This window comes from Bombina bombina, chromosome 4 (assembly GCF_027579735.1).
Source record: "Bombina bombina isolate aBomBom1 chromosome 4, aBomBom1.pri, whole genome shotgun sequence".
In the NCBI taxonomy this organism is placed as follows: domain Eukaryota; kingdom Metazoa; phylum Chordata; class Amphibia; order Anura; family Bombinatoridae; genus Bombina; species Bombina bombina.
Genome location: NC_069502.1, coordinates 614202709 through 614222531, shown reverse-complemented (window position 1 = coordinate 614222531; position 19823 = coordinate 614202709). Strand labels below are relative to the sequence as shown.

The 19823-nt window shown below is 37.5% G+C and overlaps 1 protein-coding gene across 1 annotated transcript in view; it reads right to left on the bottom strand.

The window, feature by feature from the left end:
* The window catches only part of CEP57L1 (centrosomal protein 57 like 1), a 56257-nt gene that overhangs the window by 35183 nt on the left and 1251 nt on the right, over window positions 1-19823 (bottom strand). Inside the window, exons 2-7 of the mRNA XM_053710623.1 lie at window positions 18838-19018; window positions 16234-16389; window positions 15315-15436; window positions 14510-14626; window positions 10000-10077; window positions 7818-7904 (exon numbers count right to left, since the gene is read on the bottom strand). Coding sequence (XP_053566598.1) covers window positions 7818-7904; window positions 10000-10077; window positions 14510-14626; window positions 15315-15436; window positions 16234-16389; window positions 18838-19018 — 741 coding nt within the window. The remainder of the gene's footprint in view (window positions 1-7817; window positions 7905-9999; window positions 10078-14509; window positions 14627-15314; window positions 15437-16233; window positions 16390-18837; window positions 19019-19823) is intronic.

The following is a 19823-nucleotide window of genomic DNA, read 5'->3' as shown; positions in this document are numbered from 1 at the left end:
AGAGAGACCAGGTGGATCTACCAACTTGGACATGCATTACTTTATCTAGGAGTATGGGTACGTAATACCATAAACTTTAACTAGATATAGAATGGGGTACATTATTATGGCTTGCACTCAGACACTGCAGAATAAGCTCTTCTATGTGGTTAGGTTTCAGCCGATATAGCACACACGCTTCTATCTGGTAGTCTCTAATATGTGAAATTGGAGTGTAGCTACAGTTTAACTGCACAATACTGGTATATATCTGAGGAAGGGGGAGACGCTGAAAACGTTAATTCAATAAATAATTTATTTTAAAACGAAGAGTGCCTTCTTGGAATGGATGTTTCTGTAACGGATTTGAAGTGCACCCCAGCTGCTGTATTAGGAGTAAAGTAGTGAGTGCTGGATCCTCTTTGAAACTACACTGTCCCTTTAAAGCTCTCCACATCTTAGTAAACAACCTTCATAAAATAACAGTAATTAATGAGAGTGATGACTGTATTAGAGACAATTTCTCTGAATCTGTTCTCTCCAGCAGTTATTCACATCTTTACTTGCGTGCTACATCTCTCTTGATCTTAACGTGTGCCCAGTAATGCAAACCATTTGAAATAATTGTAATCCTGCAATATTCTAACCAATTAGCTGGTAAAGCCTGCAAATTCTGTTATGTACTTTCTTTTTGAGCTATTGGACTATGAAAACATTACACATTTTTGGTATAGCAACATGCATATTTCTAGATACTGCTACTGATAAAACAAAAACCACCATCTGAGGATTGCACTACAGTTTTGATTAAAAAAAAAAAAAAAAAGCATTTTATTTGCATTCTTCCAACTGAGGAACAACCTAGAATAATGAAACAGACAACTCATCTAAGATACAGCTCTGCCTTTGTGATCCCACTGAGCGAGGAAGATCTGTAAGGTGTCATGTGAATCAGGACAAAATGGATATCATCCGGGGGCAGAGCCAGCGCTCAATGGAGACGGCTGCACTTGTGTGAGCTCCGGTCTCCCTACAGGGCAAAATAAGCTCAATATGTGCATAGCCAGATCTATATGCCATGTAATGCTGCCTAAATGTGCCTAGATCTTTCCCCACAACTTGCGCTCAAGTCATCTGGGCTTTAATCGGTAGCGATACTGTCTTGCTGGACCTGTGCTGCACCAACGGGAGGGCTATGTGGCCTACATCTGAACAGCAGAGGTAACCGCCTCAAGTCCAGCTACATTAGTGCCATCAAATGCCTTTGCACTACCAAATATCTTCATGCAGGTGAGAATTGCGCTCTTGGACATTAGTGACTTGGGATATAATAAGCCAAAGCAGAGTTCTGGGGCAGAAGCATAAAGGGACGCAGCCACCATCTTAGACAGCGAGACACGCTGCATAGAGCTTAACGGCAAGATAACATTCAGTGATGGAATGGATAGGGGGAATAAGGCTGCTGTTTGATAGACGCCCTGCTCATCTTGACTACCACTAGCTACAGAGACATAATAACCTCTTAAAGTGGCGCCACATTTCTTCCCGCCCTAGCACTCATATAAACACATCTCCAAGCTCACTATAGAGGCTAAGCTGCTTTCCTCTGGTGCGCCAAAAGTATTTTCTGATGCCGATTAGGAGTCTGAACCTCATAGTAACCAACACTGCTTCTTTCAGCTATTTGGGATTGGTTATTCTGTAGACATACAGGACATATTTAATTTTTCATTACAGCGCTCAGCATGTCTCCAAAAAAGGGAAACAAGCCAGAAAGATCTGCCAAAAAGCAAACATCTGCGAACCCCTCTGTCAACAATTTTTTCAAACAACTAGATTCATCTACTAAAAAAATGACAGCCACACGTGACACCAGGACTGATGTATCATCTGCTTCATCTGAATCGGAGGGGGAGAGTCTGGCTTCTGCCATCTCAGTCCCCAAAGCTCTCCTAGACTCACTACCCTCCAAAAAAGATTTCTCTGCCCTAATTTGTCAAGTGAAGCAGTGTATTAGAGAGGAGATTTCTGAGATCAAAAAAGACCTATCTGACATGGGCCAAAGGGTGGAGAAATAGGAGGACAGTTCGGATCTCGCCAGCTCCAATATAACCTTTCTCCGCTCTAAGCCCGCGACACAAGATGACCTCATACTCCAGATGGAAAATAAAATAGACTTAGAAAATCGGAGTCGTCGAGGCAACATTAGAGTAAGGGGAATCCCAGAGACGATACCAGCAACAGACTTGGAGGACTATTTACAAGGCCTTTTTACCTTCATCATTGGGGTCGACCCTGAAGCCACTATAGCTTTGGATCGCTTCCACAGAGCCTTGCGAGCAAAGCCCCTGGGAGACCAGCCTCCAAGGGATGTTATTGTTAAAATCACAAGCTACCAAATCAAAGAGGAGATTATGAAGAAAGCGAGGCAGAAATACCCACTCAAATACAGATCTGAGCCCATTCAGCTGTATGAGGATCTGACACCCAGAACTCTACAGAAAAGAAGAGAATTTAAACACTTTACGGCTAAGCTGAGACAACGCAATATCCCATATAGATGGGGCCACCCTTTCAACCTACAAATACCCTGGAGGGGAAGACGACTGATCTGCAACTCTGTTGAAGATATTCCAAAGGTCTGTAAAGATTTAGAGATAACACCACCCTCCCCGCCTACTGAATCCACTGAAACAGCGGCAAGGGAGGCTAGACCTGCTCCACCACTTCCACAGAGAACAGAATGGAAGAAAATCACAACAAAGATTGTCAATAATGAATCCCGAGTTCCTGGTCACACGGCTACATTGGGGAAGTGACTTTCTCACACATGGGACAATTACAACTGAACTTGTATACAATGATGAACATTGTTGGTCCTAGATGCGCCCCAGTGCTGTGGAGCCTGCCTGTCTTGGCCTTCCCCGGAATTTTATGATGGGGGGGCTGGGGTGGTGCGGGCTCTGTCTGCAGTTCTGGGGGATGGGGCACCTGCTGGTTAGTAGAGAAGATGCCAGCGGGAGAAAGAGCGGTATAAGGTAACAGCTCGACCAGCGGAGGCCCTGCCCTGCTGATTGTTCTAAATTAGTTCTAAGTTGTTATGCAATAATGTTAGCTATGTTGGATAGTCCCTATAGGCTATACTTAATTGTCTGGCTGCGTTTCTCTGTTTTCTGGTAAAGAATTGGTGTCTATGGTATCATCTGCCTTGCCACACAAGATGCACTATATACACTAAGTCTTAGGAAAATATGATGCCCGACTGGGGTTTGTATTCCCCCTACAAGAAAAATACTGTTCTATGTTTTACATGTTTGCACCAGTTGTGCTATGTTTGTTATGTTTATATTTTGTTTTATTTATCTACAGATGTACTGTTATTGGTTACAGCCTAATATGAAACTTACTCATTACGATCATGACCACTCCTCACAGAACTTTACACACCTGTTCCATCTTAAATCTCTAAAGAGAGTATCAAACAAATATGCCGTCCCAAGTTAACACACAATCCATACAAATCCTAACTCAGAATGTGAGAGGTTTTAACAGCCCTAATAAGAGAAGTATGGCCATTAGGGATCTGTGCGGGAGAGGAGGAAAAATACTCCTACTACAGGAGACTCATTTCAAGACAGGGGGAATTCCTAAGTTTTTCTCCACTCAGTACCCATTACATTTTCATAGTACTAACTCACATAAAAAGGTCAATGGTGTTAGCATATTGATACATAAGTCTATCCCTTTCCAGCTTCAATCTATAGACAAAGACAAGGATGGCAGATAGATACTTAGGTATAATGGGACTACTATTCGGCAAACCAGTAACCATCATAAATTTATACTGCCCTAATATGGGACAAGATCTGTTTTTCTCACGTGTTACTAATAGAATAGCAGATTTAACCAAAGGCCCCCTGATATTGGCAGGAGATCTTAATGTCCCCCTGGTACCAGATATAGATAGTTCCAACCCGGCCACTCGACATAATCAAAAAGCTCTCTGCTCCATTTGGAGGGATATTAGGAAATTGACACTTCACGACGCGTGGAGATATGCACACCCCCACACTAGGGATTACTCCTTTTTCTCAAACCCTCAAAAGAGCTACTCGAGGCTAGACTACATCCTAGTAGATCATATGGCCCTATCTTTAATTAAAACAGTTAATATTAGGCATACGGTATGGTCGGACCACTCCCTAGTGGAGTGCAAACTGATATGGCCATCTGCCCCTGTCAAACCCTTTTTGTGGCGGCTAGATAATTCTCTTCTGACGGACAAAAAAGTAATAGAGTCATTTGCTGAACATCTAGACACTTATTTTACCCTTAATAACACTGCAGAAGTCACGCCCGCATTGGTTTGGGAGACCCATAAAGCCTACATTAGGGGTGAATTCATTAAACTTAAAGCCCTTAAGGGAAAACAATCCCTTAATGAATACACTAAATTAGCTCAAGAGGTTCTGGAAGCTGATCTCGCTCTGAAGCTCCATCCTACAGATGGAGCTTTAGTTAAAACTCTGCAAGAAAAAAAGAGATGAATTGAATAAACACTTACAAATTGAATCCCAGAGATATCAATTACACATAAAACAGAAATACTATGGAGAAGGAAATAGGACAGGGAAACTCCTGGCGAGGGCGTTAAAAGCACAACATGCCAGCTCATATATCCACTCCCTCAAAACACCACAATAGAAGACACAAAATCCATTGGAGACTCCTTTAAAAATTTCTATCATAGACTCTACAATTTATACCCTAATAGACAACTTACTCAGCACCAGCTAAAATGCGAGCAATATTTAGACAAGGTAACCCTTCCCAAACTTACTGAAAGTGAAGCGATGCTATTGAACGCCCCTATATCTGAGAGGGAAGTGCTAGACGCCATAAAAGAGTTGAAGCCAGAGAAGGCCCCAGGCCCTGACGGTTTCAGTAACCGATACTATAAATTATTTAAAACCCAACTTATGCCGCATCTGCTCTCTTTGTTTAACCATATTTCGGAACTTGTAGTTTTCCCTGATTCTATGTTGCAGGCCCATATTTCAGTTCTCCCCAAACCGGGAAAAAAGCCAGATACCCCAGCTAATTTCAGGCCAATCTCTCTGTTAAATGTAGATCTTAAGATATATGCCAAAATCCTTGCGAACAGAATTAACACAATATTGCCCAATCTTATTCATTATGACCAAGTTGGCTTTGTCCCACAGAGAGAGGCCAAAGATAATATATGTAAAGTACTGAACCTATTAGAATACATTAAAAAATCAAACATTCCTGCAGTATACCTATCAACAGATGCTGAAAAAGCGTTTGATAGACTAGACTGGACCTTTTTACAATCTACCCTCCAAAAATTTGGCTTCCCCTCAACGTTTATCCAAAAAATATTTGCATTATACTCCAACCCTTCTGCTCAGATTAAGGTCAATGGGGCCCTCTCTGACCATTTTGAAATTCGGAACGGCATGAGGCAGGGATGCCCGCTTTCTCCCATTCTCTTTATCTTATCTTTAGAGCCACTAGCTGTAAAACTACGTGAGCATCCAAATATAAAAGGTATAACTATCAAGGAAGAAACATATAAATTAGCAATGTTTGCTGATGATATCCTGATGACCCTGATTGATCCAATACATTCCCTCCCACATGTACAGAATACTCTGCAGGCCTTTGGGGCTGTATCAAATTTTCTTATAAACACCAATAAATCAGAATTATATCCAATCAACCTTACAGAAAGGGAGGTAACACAGATTCAACAAACATTCCCATATAAAATTCAGACCCAAGCGTTAAAATATTTAGGAATTTTTCTCTCCCATAATACAGAAACCATTCGAAAACTGAACTATGGCCGCCTGTTAGAGGAATTCCAGCAATTAACAACCTCTTGGCTCCCCAAAAAGAATATCTCTTGGCTGGGGAGAATAGCTGCTGCCAAGATGACTTTGCTACCAAAGGCCCTATATGTCATGCAGGCCCTGCCAATTTCGGGGATTACAACAGATATTAGCAAATTACAATCTATAATGGACACTTATATTTGGTGCCGTAGACCCCCACGGCTAGCAAAAAACACATTATACAGGCTTAGGGAAGAGGGTGGGCTAGGGGTCCCGAATCTACACTTTTATAAACTGGCAATTACCCTAAATAGAATTGTGGAATGGTGTAGACAGGGGACCGAATCCTATAAGAGATGTATCCACTTAGAATCCCAATTATTAGGAGTACCCCAATTGGGTATTATGTGTTGGGCCCCTTACAAACCCCCCTTAGGGAAGATTGCAGATTACCCAATAATCAAAGAAACATGGTCAACCTGGTCCAAAGTGCGGAATTCTCACAAACTTATAACATCAACTTATTCACCACAGACAACACTTAACCTTAATAGGGAACTTCGGGAGGGTCCCATAGGGATAAAACAATCTGTAAATACAACCTCAAAATTCCTAGACTATACTCCCGTGTTCGCGCTAGTGGAAAGAGGGAAACTAGTACAGAGAGATATGTTGCTCTCACAAGGCTTTACCCAATTCCAATCCTGGTTCGCCTATCACCAGGTACGCCATTACCTTTCCATGCACAAATATAAACAGGATTTATCCAGAGCCCGAACTGTATTTGAACTCCTTTGTTCCGCCCAACAAACCCCCAAGAAAGTCATATCACTTATGTACAAAAATATCCTCAGATCACACTACCCCAACAAACCAAATTACACTAAAAGATGGGAGGGAGAACTAGGGATAGAAGCCTCGCACAAGCAATGGGACTCATGGTTTCAGGCGACTGCTAAATCAGCGCATTCGGCGGCAGCACTTGAAACCAATATCAAAATACTCACCAGGTGGTATCTGACCCCTAGCAAATTAAAACACATGTTCACAAAAGCCAGCAATAAGTGCTGGAGAGGGTGCGATCAAGAGGGCACTATGCACCATATTTGGTGGGGATGTGATAAAATACAACCATTCTGGACTCAAGTCCAAACACAGATAGGTAAAATTCTTGGAACTGACTTGGTCCTTACCCCTGAGGGAGTCTTATTTAACGCCAGCCCACATATCCCCTGTAAAATTAGAAAATGTCTCTATCAAATTTTACTAAATGCCGCAAAAAGACTTATCCCAAAGTTCTGGAAGAAAACCCACCCACCCTCGATCATTCATTGGCTTGACCTAGTTAAAAATACCTTGATATTGGAAAGATTATATTATCTTAGACTGGGCCGTTTGAATTTTTACCATGATATGATATTTTTATGGGAACAATATTTATATAATGGGAGGACAAGGTCTCTGGAAATTGAGATGGAGAAGGGAGGTGTGAGTATGTGATCATTTGATTTTTGACCACGGCCAACCCTTGAGCTGAATACATGGGGAGATTGGTACACAAGCAAGGGTGGCATGGATGAAGAAACTATAGGTTGGCCCTTGCAGCAATAGACAAATCTTAGAGTTCAAACACCTAGCTAAAAATCTTGAGTGATAACCTGTGAAACCCTAGAGGGTCTATAACTGTAGTTAAGGTGGATATGTAGTTATAAACAATGCTCTGGGTCTTAACCGAAAACCATAGATGTTGGAAAAAAAAAAATAACATATCTGTATATTATTGAATTTGTCATGTTGTTTAACCTGATTCATTTTTTCTTTGTTTGTTTGTTTGAAAAATTAATAAAAGAAAAGATATTTTTAAAAAAATGGATATCATCCAGATAAAAGGTCCCAATGTGGCATTCATTGGCAAAACCATAATGTTCTGCTTTTGTTAAGCTAAGTTTGAAACCTGTTTAAGAAGCAGTCTGCAATTACCTTCTTTTTACGTTCTTTCTTTTCAGGTGCATTTTTAGTTGAAACAGAAGACATTAATCTCTTGCTCTCTTCAAGTCCAGTTTGGATCTATAAAACATGGTTTAAAAAAAAAAAGTGTGGGAAATAAAGTAATGAGTCACAAACAGACTTAGCTAAGAATACGTATTTACAGGCTTTTTAACAGTTGAATGTTTTTGGAGCTAACCCTTCTGTTTCCTTAGAATAACTTCTGACCCTCAAATCACAGAATCAGCCTTCTCTGTTACAAGTCTAGTGCCCAGAAACTCTATAACTGCACATGCCTCTCAATTTAGGTAAACAAAAGAGAAGGGTTTGTATTATGTGCTGAACATGCATTTTTACAGAAAGATTAAAAACACTATATACAAAGCATGCACATCTGTCAGTATGGGTGCCACTATTTTGGAATCAACCTTTCACTGCTGGTATCTGAAGGAGAGTTGCTGCACATGTGCAAACACATCAGCAGTGGAATGCAGTTAAAGCTAGATTTTAAGAGGGTTGGCACCCACAAATAGTGTTGAGATTATTCATCACCTTACTCTAAGCTAGTAAAATGTATTTAGGGCCAGATTACGAGTGGCGTGTAAAATTCTGCGCAAGTGTTTTATTCAAAATCGTATGAGTAAGGCACTACATCAGTGTGCAAGGGTAGGCAGGATCTGACGTGTTTCACGCATGCAAGTATATAATAAAAAAAAAAATAATTTTATATATATATATATATATATATATATATATATATATATATATATATATATATATATATATATATATATATATATATATACACACACACACATACATAGACACACACACATATATACACGCACACCATCAGATATATGTAGAAATATATATGTATGAATAAAAAGAACATTCTGCTATGTGAAGAAAAATGGAATGTGAACTATATGGGATTAGCGCACTTGAGAATATTCAATAGGGTTTGCACACAAGTACGGTGTTAGTTTTTTCCACTTTTTTGCTCCATTTACTTCTATTAGGGAATATTATAACATTATCTTGTGCAATATTCTAAGTTCAGCTTTTTAGGAGCATCAGGATAGTGCGTAAGCAAATACTGTATACTTTCAACTTGTAATACGAGTGCAAAAATCTTACTTCTAGCGGAGTTAGTACGCAAGCGGGAGTATTAAATACTGCTCAACTTGTAACGTGGCCCTTCATATTTAAATTTCCCTTTAAGATTTATTACAGACTGTTGATGAAATTAGAGACCACTAAAGGCCACTGTTGATTTTTCACTTTGTATAATGGTACTTTGCTTTATAAATATTGAAACAAATCTAATTATCATTGCAAGTATGTCGGCAATTTTATAAACTAAGCAAAGTGTTATTTGGCCTGTGAATTTGTGTTGTTTATCAATTGTAATATTCTGTAGTTATATTTGGTATTAAAAATCAATATATCAATTCTCTATTTCTCCCCATTTTATTATTTAGATTCTCTATATTAGTTTACTAGTCAAGCTTAAATATTAATGTATGGCAAAACTGCACACAATTCTTAATTACAAGGTACACATTGTCCCTCTTGGGATCTGTAGAGCAATTTTAATGATTATATACACATTTCCTCCAATGTTACCAGTTTGGTAAAGTACAAACTTTAAAAAATGCAGTTTAGTTTTAAATTTTAAAAGGTAATATAGTTATAGAGCTGTAAAAAAAAAAAAAAAAAAAAAAAAAAAAAACACACACACACACCTTTCCAATTTACTTCTATTATTACATTTGCTTCATTATCTTAGTATCCTTTGTTGATGGAACAACAATGCACTACTGGGAGTTAGCTAAACACATTAGGTGAGCAAATGACAAGAGGCATATACACGCAGCCACCTCTCAGTAGTGCACTGCTGCTCCCGACCCTACCAAGGTATACTTTTCAACAAAGGATACAATGAGAACAAAGAAAATTAAATAGAAGTAAATTGGAAAGTAGTTTAACAAAATGTTTAAGGGATATAAAACCTCAAAAATTTCTCTCATGATTCATATAGAACATGCAATTAAAAAAAAAAAAAAAAAAAATTTGTTCCATCATGCTTAGAGTTGTTAAAGAAGTGCAAATTATTTGTATTTAAATCTATGGTTAAAACACTTTATTTATGCATTTTACAGTAGTGTCTTACCTGAGCAGCTTTATCTTGCATCATTTTTCGTTGCTGTTCTTCAGCGCTAAGTTTTTCCTCTAACTGGTGAAGTTTGTTCTAAAGTGCATGTAAAGTATTTAAAAATAGATATAACAGGTCAGGAAAATATATTTAAAAAATAAAACTTCTAGTATAGCAAAAACAAAGTATATGTATTGACTGAGCTTAAAATGTATTACACATTTATTGGGGCAATATAAAAATTGCATAATAGTTACAATTCAGAATAAGCCATATCAATCCAATAAGTTCCCCACACACACAAATGTGTGCGAGTAAGAAAAAATAAATACTACTACTATGTACCAGTCCAAACAGATGTTCAGGGTTGCCATTCGTACACTCTGCAGTAAGTTACAATGCAGCAAGCCATGTGATCAAAAACACATCTATCATTGCCACAGCAGATTCATTGTGCTGCTAAAGAGACCCAATAGACAGCAATTACAAAAGTCTGAACATAAAAACAGATCTCAGTTCTCTCATAGTATCATAAGGTTTTGTGATAAGGACATTAGTATTGCTGATAAGAGGATATTTCACAATTTTAACTAGGTAATCACCTTGGATAATAAAAGACACAAGGTCATAAGATATATGCATACCTTTCATGTCCCCAGCTAAGGGAAGGCACATGATCATTTAGGACGAAGCTTTATCCTTAAAATAGTGGCTAGCCTCAGCAAAATGTCAGATGACTGGATGCTCTGGGTTACCAGAATTTATTAATGTTCCGATGGCTAATAGCTCCCATGAGCAGTTCAATAAGTGGATTTTATGTATGCTACGTCAGATAATGACAAATTGTGTACTTGTTTATTCTAGTTGGATTCTGAAAAGTATGACCCTGTATCATGCAAGCATTGGTGTTGCAAACACATCTAAAGCATCCAAGTTTGTTTGTTTAAAGCTATGCACTGTTATGGTAAGTCCACAGGGTCCATATTCAACCAAATGTCTTAGGTTCCTACCCTTCTTGAAACCAATCAATGGGGGGTAAGTAGTTCCTGAATGGTAAAGCAGATTTATTTGACATTATATGACAACTGTTTAGTAGTTATAGGAGTACTTGTTTATCTGGTGAATACTTATTAAAATATGAATCTTTTCTTAGCCATTTATTATCAGAATGCTCATCTGTATAAACTCCATGTAAGAATTGTCTGATTACTAATTTGTTATATCCCTGTGTCAGAATATGGCCTTGATATCCATTACTTGTTTGTCCCTATTAACTGAATCAGTGTAGTTAATTACAGGACACTGAAACTGTACCTTTAGTTAGGTTTCTGAATAGTATATGCTATAAAGTATCAAAAGATGACTTAGAAGGGGAGTTTAATGTATGAAATATGTTTTTGTCTCATGCATCTACCTCAAGATATAACTAGAAAATTAGCAATTCAGAATAATTTATAAAATATACAAAATTTAACATTTAACAGGCAAATTATGGACCAAATAATTTCTTATATGGCCCTGCGAAGAGTTGCCAACTGTTGTAAATTACATTCCAAGGAGGTGATCTACAGGAAGGCTAGGCTTGTAAGCTTAAACGCTAATGGGGTGCTAAAAGAGAGGAACTGAGGTTAGCATAGACTGTATGCATCCCTGAAGAGTAGAGGCTTTAATATACTTTGAAAACTAGTGGAGAGGCTTGTAGAGTAAGACAGTTCCACAAGATTGGAGCCAAGCTGGAGAATTACTGTAGACTGGAACCTGATGAGGTAATAGAGAAGGGGATGGGTGGGAGTTTATCTGGTGACAAGGGAAGAAATATAGGAGGGAGCAGTATTATTTAGAGCCTTGAATGTTACAATCGGGATTTTGTGTTTTATTGTGGAAGCTAAAGGAAGGCAGAGGCATTGGTTATGGATTGTAAAGGAGATAGATGGCAGCTAGGGAGACCAGAGAGGATGAAGTTGCAATAGTCAAGGTGTGGAATGAGTAGAGTGGACTAAAAGCTTAGCCGAGTGTTGTGTAAGTGGTAAATTGCAGACATTTTTTAAGATGGAAAAAAAAAAATAGATGCAGGGAATGAACTAGACATTTAAGTCAAGTGTGACTCCAAGGCATCAGGGGTTAGGGTGATATGATTATTATCAACAGTTAAAGAGTTGGGGTAGAAGGTCTTGGAAGAATGGGGGGGGGGAGAAGCTTGGTTTTAAGAGAGATTTAGCTTGCGGTAATGAGAGGATATCTAGAATTAAATATTTGAAAGACAGTTGGTGAAGCAAGTTCGCACAGAGGGAGCTAGGTCTTGAGCAGAGAAGTAGATACTAAGTAGTAAGAGTGAAAAAGTAAGCTAAACAGCAAGACTTTTTCCCCCAATGTCTCTCAGCAGTGCGAAGGTACAGCATCAGGAGTGGTATGCCAGGGCTGAGGAGTGTTTGCAATTTGCAAGCTAAAGTAGGAGGGCCCAAATTTTTTTGTGGAGAGGAAAATAGGGAAGCAAAAAGCAAGGCAGCATAGTGATCACGGAATTGAGTTGTGAAGACGGGGGGGGGGGAGGAGAATCTATAACATGTAGCTAGAGGGGAGAGAACTGATCATGGGTTTCAAAGGAAAAGCTTACCAAAGACAACCCATCTCTTCGCTTTTTCAAACTAGAATGGGTTGGTGCTATGGCAATCCACCCATTGGTTTTAAGAGACACAGGTAGTCTATTAACGAGCAGTTCCACTTGGCAATATTGTTCCGACTAATGACTTGTAGGGATAATTATATGAACAGTTGCAATGAAAGCTTCCAGAATGATTATGTATCCACTTAGGGGTCGATTTATCAAGCTAGGGAAGACAGGGGCGTACATCTTCGCCCGTGTCCGCCCCAGCTTACCTCTGGCAGGCAGCAATCCGGAATTTACTATTGCACAGCCAATCACACCAGGCAGGAGCTGTCAATCTCACCGGTGGGACGAGACCTGGGAAATTAAAATTCTCCACCATAGTGGTGGAGAAGAGGATAGGAAGCCGCAGTCTGATGCGGTGAACGGCTTGATAAAAACGAGCCCTTAGCGGGATTTGAGGTGTTCCCCTTAGTTTAATTGCAATATTGTGCACTATAGGCTAATGAACACACAGGAATTTTGTTTATGCAAAGGTTGCTATGGTACCTGTGAAGGTGTTTCCCAGCACAAACAGAACTTGATTGGAAGAGAAGGTTTGCAATTTGTGTTGTTTATAGCAGGGACTTGCATACTGTATTGTATATGGCTTGAGCAAGGGGGTGGTGACCTCCAAAACATTTAATTAAAAGGAACATGAAACCCCACAAGTTTCCAATTTACTTTGATTATCAAATTTGCTTCATTGCATTTTTATTCTTTGTTGAAGCGATATTTAGATAGGTAGCGTGCACATGTCTAGAGCACTACATGACAAGAAATAGTGCAGCCATCTAATGCTCATATAGCACTGCAGACATGCACACACTCCTAAACATACCTTCCTGCTTTTCAACAAAGGTTACAAGAAAATTTGATACTAGGAGTAAACAGGAAAGTTGTTAAAAATGTCATGCTCTTTCTAACTCATGGAAGAAAAATTTGGGGGTTTATGTCCTTATAAAGCATTTGGTGTAAAGTCCTCGGAGTTCAGTGGTTATCTTTCCTTTGTTTCAAATATTTGGGATCAAAAAACACAAGAGCAAATTGTAAGGTTCATCTTGCAAGTATCAAATGAAAAAAGTATGAAGTCCCAAGGGCACAGTAGCAGAATAAAAACTTTAATTTATTGAAACAGTTAAAAAAAAAAAAAAAAAAAAAAAAAAGAGCAAAAACATGCTCCAGGTCAAAACAGTGCAAACAAAAAGTAGAAGCAGTGGGAGCGTGGCACCAACGGCTTACATGTTTCGGCAAGGAGCCTTAATCATAGCCTATTACAGTTTTTATTCTTCTACTGTGCCTTGGGACTTCATACTTTTTTCATTTGAAGCTTCATACACCAGCGTATGAGTCCCCAACCTAATCCTCTTCACACTGCAAGTGCCGGGCGAAGATCGGGACACACCCCCATACGTCATCATTGACACATGACTCTGTATTTCGACATTGAGTGCCGTTGAGGCAGAACGGAGAGATCAGAAGAAAACACTGCTGTCAGGGATCTCCCTGATCTGTAGGATTACAGAATCTCTGCCTTTTTGGGATTCCGACATCGAGAGCCATATGACCGGAAACCGCGGTTTGAGGAGGAATGGAGAGATCAGCAGAGGACGCTGCTGTCAGGGATCTCCCTGATCTGTAGGATTACAGAATCTCTGCCTTCAAGTGCAAAAAGGTACACTTCAGACGGCTGTCTCGTTTTGGTTTTATACAAATGTTGAAAGAAAACATAGCGGGGTGAGTGTGTTCCATATAAGTCCCGGTTAATTATTGCATATTGGACATATATACTATAGGGGTTCACCTCTGACTCTCATCTTACAAGTAAACAATAAAATAAATTAATCATAAGTCACAAATCCATTAATACCAGCTGTCACTAACCTCAGCAAGTTTCTGAGTGGCTTTAAGATGGGAACACTCCCTCTCCAAAATATCTAATTTTTCCAATTTTGACTGTACTTGTATAGTATCATGCGTGTTGTCTTCCTGATGCAATGACTGAAATAAATAATGAAACAAATAAGATGCTTTCCCTAATAGGATGCAATAACGTTTTCAGAAAATTATTATAAAATAAATACCCGTTATACACAGAGCACCATTTAAAAAAATAAATCACTACAATATACACCTTTGCGTTTTAATCTTGTTGGCAGAAGAAATATTTTAGAGATGGCTTCTTGTATTATGAAAAGCTGCCCTTACTCACAGATTGAATGGAGATTGCAATTTTAAGAGACTTTTCAATGTACTTCTGTCATCAAACGGACGTTCTCTTTGTTGAAAAGTATACCTATATAGGCTCAGGAGCAGCAATGCACTGCTGGGAACTAGCTGGCGATTGGTGGCTAGACACAGATGCCTCTTATCATTGGCTAATCAGATATGTTCTGCTAGCTCCCTGTGGTGGATTGCTGCTCTGGAGCAGAAAGTTACATGCAATCAACAATGCAATAATAAAATGCTCTAACACATTTATGCCTCTTTAAGATGAGAATAGCATTCTGATGCTTTTTTTTGCCCCTTAAAATGTGGACAGATTTTTAAACGCATAATGGAAGACCACTAATTTTTTAACATAACAACAATTTTATTTGTTATTATAAAATGGATAAATTAAAAACGGTTTTAAAAATGTGCACAATGCAGTGTTACAGGACGGATACAAGACAGGTAATATCAGTACCTCTTGCTGAAGGAGCAGATTCTTTTCCATTTCTGCATTCCGAATCATTTTCCTCATGTAGTCGAGCTGTTTCTCAAGGAGGGTGCAGCGCTGCTGCACCGCATCTAACTGAATAGCTGTATCTTTGTAAGAAAAGAAAAGGGACATTTTTGTAATAATTAAAATCACCCAATCCCACAAAATAAATTGAATTTTAAACTGGAAAGCTTAGCATTTGTGTTAAGTAGGTAACTTTACTGAAGGTAGGAACGTAACATGATTTACAGTCAGTTGAAAAATACGTCATGGACACCAATTTAAAAATAATTAAATCATTTTCTTTTAACACCTCATCTTACAGAGAAATGATGTTCTTAAAGGGACACTGTACCCAAAATTTTTCTTTCGTGATTCAGATTGAGCATGAAATTTTAAGCAACTTTCTAATTTACTCCTTTTAGCAAATTTTCTTCATTATCTTGGTATCTTTATTTGAAATGCAAGAATGTGAGTTTAGATGCCGGCCCATTTTTGGTGAACATCCTGGGTTGTCCTTGCTGATTGGTGGATAAATCCATCCACCAATAAAAAAGTTCTGTCCAGAGTACTGAAACCAAAAAAAAGCTTAGATGCCTTCTTTTTCAAATAATGATAGCAAGAGAACGAAGAAAAATTGATAATAGGAGTAAATTAGAAAGTTGCTTAAAATTGCATGCCCTTTCTGAATTACAAAAGAAAAAAATTGGGTACAGTGTCCCTTTAATTTGGAGAACAGCTTGCATACTACTGTATGCACAGAAGATATTCATAGAGAAACTTTAGACAAGCTGCTCTGTACTTTTCACAACTTTCAGTTATTGTAGAACACAATTTCTTACATTTTAAACCCATCATACAAAGTGATAAATGAAAACTTGCTCTAGATAATCAGTATAACTACCATTTTGCTGCTTCTCATGAGGTCTCCCACAGCCATCTGAGGTTTTCTCCTGGGTTGCCTCTTTGGACAAGCTTGTTATGTGATGGTAAGCATGAGACTTCTCCTGCTCTAGGCGACACACCTTCTCCTGAAGCGTCCTCAGTGCAGACAGGAGAGCTGTTTTGAAGAGATATAAAGATAGCCGTAGTTAATAAAAAAGATTGAAAAACAAAATAAGAGCTCTAGGTTTGCTTTTAACATGGGTTAAAAATAATAATAAAAAAAAAAAAAAAATAATAAAAAATTGTCACCTGTATGCACTATATTTCTAAGATACAAAGATAAGTAGACCGTTATTTATTGCCACAAAACAGGAAGCATAATATAGGATAATATGCTAAATAATAATAATAAATCGCAAAACAAAACCAACCGCACACACCCCCATCTCTCCAATTTGTAGTGCACTAAACCGTCCTGAGGCCGTTAACCAAACAATTTCCACCTATGAAGTGATTGTATGATACTACTTCTCTTATCACTTAAAATGATTCACTAAAAGTGGCAACTTTGAAAAGGAAATCACAGCAACCACGGGGTTACTTCACTGACATTTTATTATTATTACACTAGACTAGAAAGTCCCTTGAATGCTTGTGAATACACCGACAGTGCTATTAAAAGGGATATAAAACAAACAATCTAAAAAAGCACTAAGCTGTAGGTTATGCTTAATCATTACAATTATATATTTGTCACTTTAAAATGATTTTACCCTTATGTATTTTTTTTTTTATTTTTTTTTAAACGTCATTTGTGCAGAGTCCATATATGTAGCATATATAGCTTTATGTCAAATATTCTACAGCAAAATGAGCTGGCTTACTCTTCAGTGAATGCTATAGGAACAGGTCAACTTTTGTGCCCATGTTTAGAAGTGGACAGAATGCAACTTAAAGGGACACTGAACCCAAATTTTTTCATTCCTGATTCAGATAAAGCAACTTTCTAATTTACTCCTATTATCAAATTTTCTTCATTCTCTTTGTATCTTTATTTAAATGCAAGAATGTAAGTTTAGATGCCGGCCCATTTTTGGTGAACAACCTGGGTTGTCTTTGCTGATTGGTGGATAAATTCATCCACCAATAAAAAATGCTGTCCACAGTTCTGAACCAAAAAAAACAAATCTTAGATGCCTTCTTTTTCAAATAAAGATAGCAAGAGAAAGAAGAAAAATTGATAATAGGAGTAAATTAGAAAGTTGCCTAAAATTGCATGCTCTATCTGAATCAGGAATGAAAAATGTGGGTTCAGTATCCCTTTAAAAGGATAGTAAAGTCCAAATTAAAACTTTCATGATTCAGATAGGGCATGTAATTTTAAACAACTTTCCAATTTACTTTTATCATCATATTTGCTTTGTTGTTTTGGTATGCTTAGTTGAAAGTTAAACCTAGGTAGATTCATATGCTAATTTCTAAGCCCTTGAAGGCGCCTCTTATCAGAATACATTTTACAGTTTTTCCACAGCTAGAGGGCGTTAGTTCATATGTTTCATATAAATATCATTGTGCTCATGCACATGGAGTTATTTAAGAGTCAGCAATAATTGCCTGAAATGCAAGTCTGTCAAAAGATCTGAGATAAGGAGGCAGTCTGCAGAAGCTTATATACAAGGTAATCACAGAGGTAAAAAGTATATTTCTATAACAATGTTGGTTCTGCAAAACTGTGGAAAGGTAAATAAAAAGGGATTATCTATTTTTTTTAAACAATAACATTTTTGGTGTTTACTATCCCTTTAAGTTGTCAGCATGTCAACTCCCTCATCTCTCTGAGGGCAATGACTACACTGAGAATTTTGCAAAAAAAGTAAGCTAAATAAATGCTAATATAAAGAAGATTTTAGAAACAGTGCAACCTTTCAAACAAACAACGTTTGGAGAAATTGAATAATTTCAGACCTACATTCTTGATTGTCTAACATAAGAGTGAAATGGAAGAATGGATATACCCTGGGAGCCACTGATCTTAAAATGATGGTAAAGTTAATGAAACAAACATTATTTCCATAAAAGGAACAAATAAACAAAAAACACACCTTACATTATTTTGAGTGTTTTTAATTAATGATCCCCCAGGTTCCTCACGTCAAAATATTTTTTTCCTTCTTACCTTGTCAGGAGGCACAGCACAATCTACTCTAAGTCAATAGTAGAACACTTTATTACTGCTGCTAGACTTTGAAACTTAACCCATTTAGCTTTATAAATATTTAAATTAAATTCAGTGTCTAACAATTTCGATCATTCTTGATAAATTTATAGAAAACGCCTTCCATAGATGCTAACAAAAAATATCTGGTTTCTATTATAAAAAAAAATAACTTGCAAGCATGGAGAGAAAGCATGCAAGATCTTTGGGGCTTTTTTTATTTAGCATTATATTGTAATATAGGTGCCTCTCCTTCACATTCAGACTCTGCATAGAGATAAACAGCCCAAGACTTCTTAGGTAATCTCGCCAGAGTGGAGAGCTTTAGATCCACAGTCCCCAAGTTCTATTATGTTTCATATCAACTAAACAAGAACTGGTATATTAAAAATGATGTTTTGACATTACCTTTACCATTTGGAGCTTGAAGAATATCATATGATTGAGGATTGGTATGTTTTATATTTGAAGATGGAAAATGCTTGGAAGGCAATGATTTGGAATCAAAGTTATCAAACGGAAAACTATTAGGTGGTTGACAAAAGCTTCCTAGATAACTGTCCTTCAACATGGAGTCCATTATATAAGGCTACAAATTAAAGAGACACATAATATTATTCTGTATAAGCATGCCTGGCAACTCACAATAAAATCATATTTTTTGGACAATGTGAAACAATGTATCAGACAAGTACTTTAATATAGGCAACAAAAAAAAAATACAAGATTTTCTTTTAAACTTGGCTGCACTCTAAAATGATCAGTTTGATAACACAGAATTTACATTTTATAAGCATCTGCAATCAAATCAAACCTCTAAAATATTCCATGGAATAAACAAAGCAAAAAAACAGGGCTAAGCAAAATTACAAGAATCGCCTCAGCTCCTTTTACGTAGAATAATCCAGAAGGTGATATGGATTTGTCAACTCCTGTTAAAAACCATGCAAAAGTGGGAAGGTCAGCAATTAATATTTCAAATATTTTTTTGCATGCATACAAAATGAAAAATGGGACAACTGCAGGAAAACATGCCTGAGCACAATAATGTTATTAATGCTTATTGGAGAACGGGGTCAACTCCTACGTTAAAAAACAAACAAAAAAAAAAATTGGTTTATTCAACATAAGGAGATTGGTTTAGAAAATATAAATAAAAAAACTGACAAATGTTGCAAAAAAAAAAAAAAATACCCTTTCCTTGGCATACTTAAGATAAAAACTATTTTCAATGCCATTTAAAGAGAGTGACAGCAGTCCACCATATTTAAAAGGGACACTAAACTCAAATGTTTTCTTTAATGACTCAGAGCACGCAACTTTAAGCAACTTTCTAATGTACTCCTAATATCAATTTATTTTGTTCTCTTGTTATCTTTATTTAAAAAGCAGGA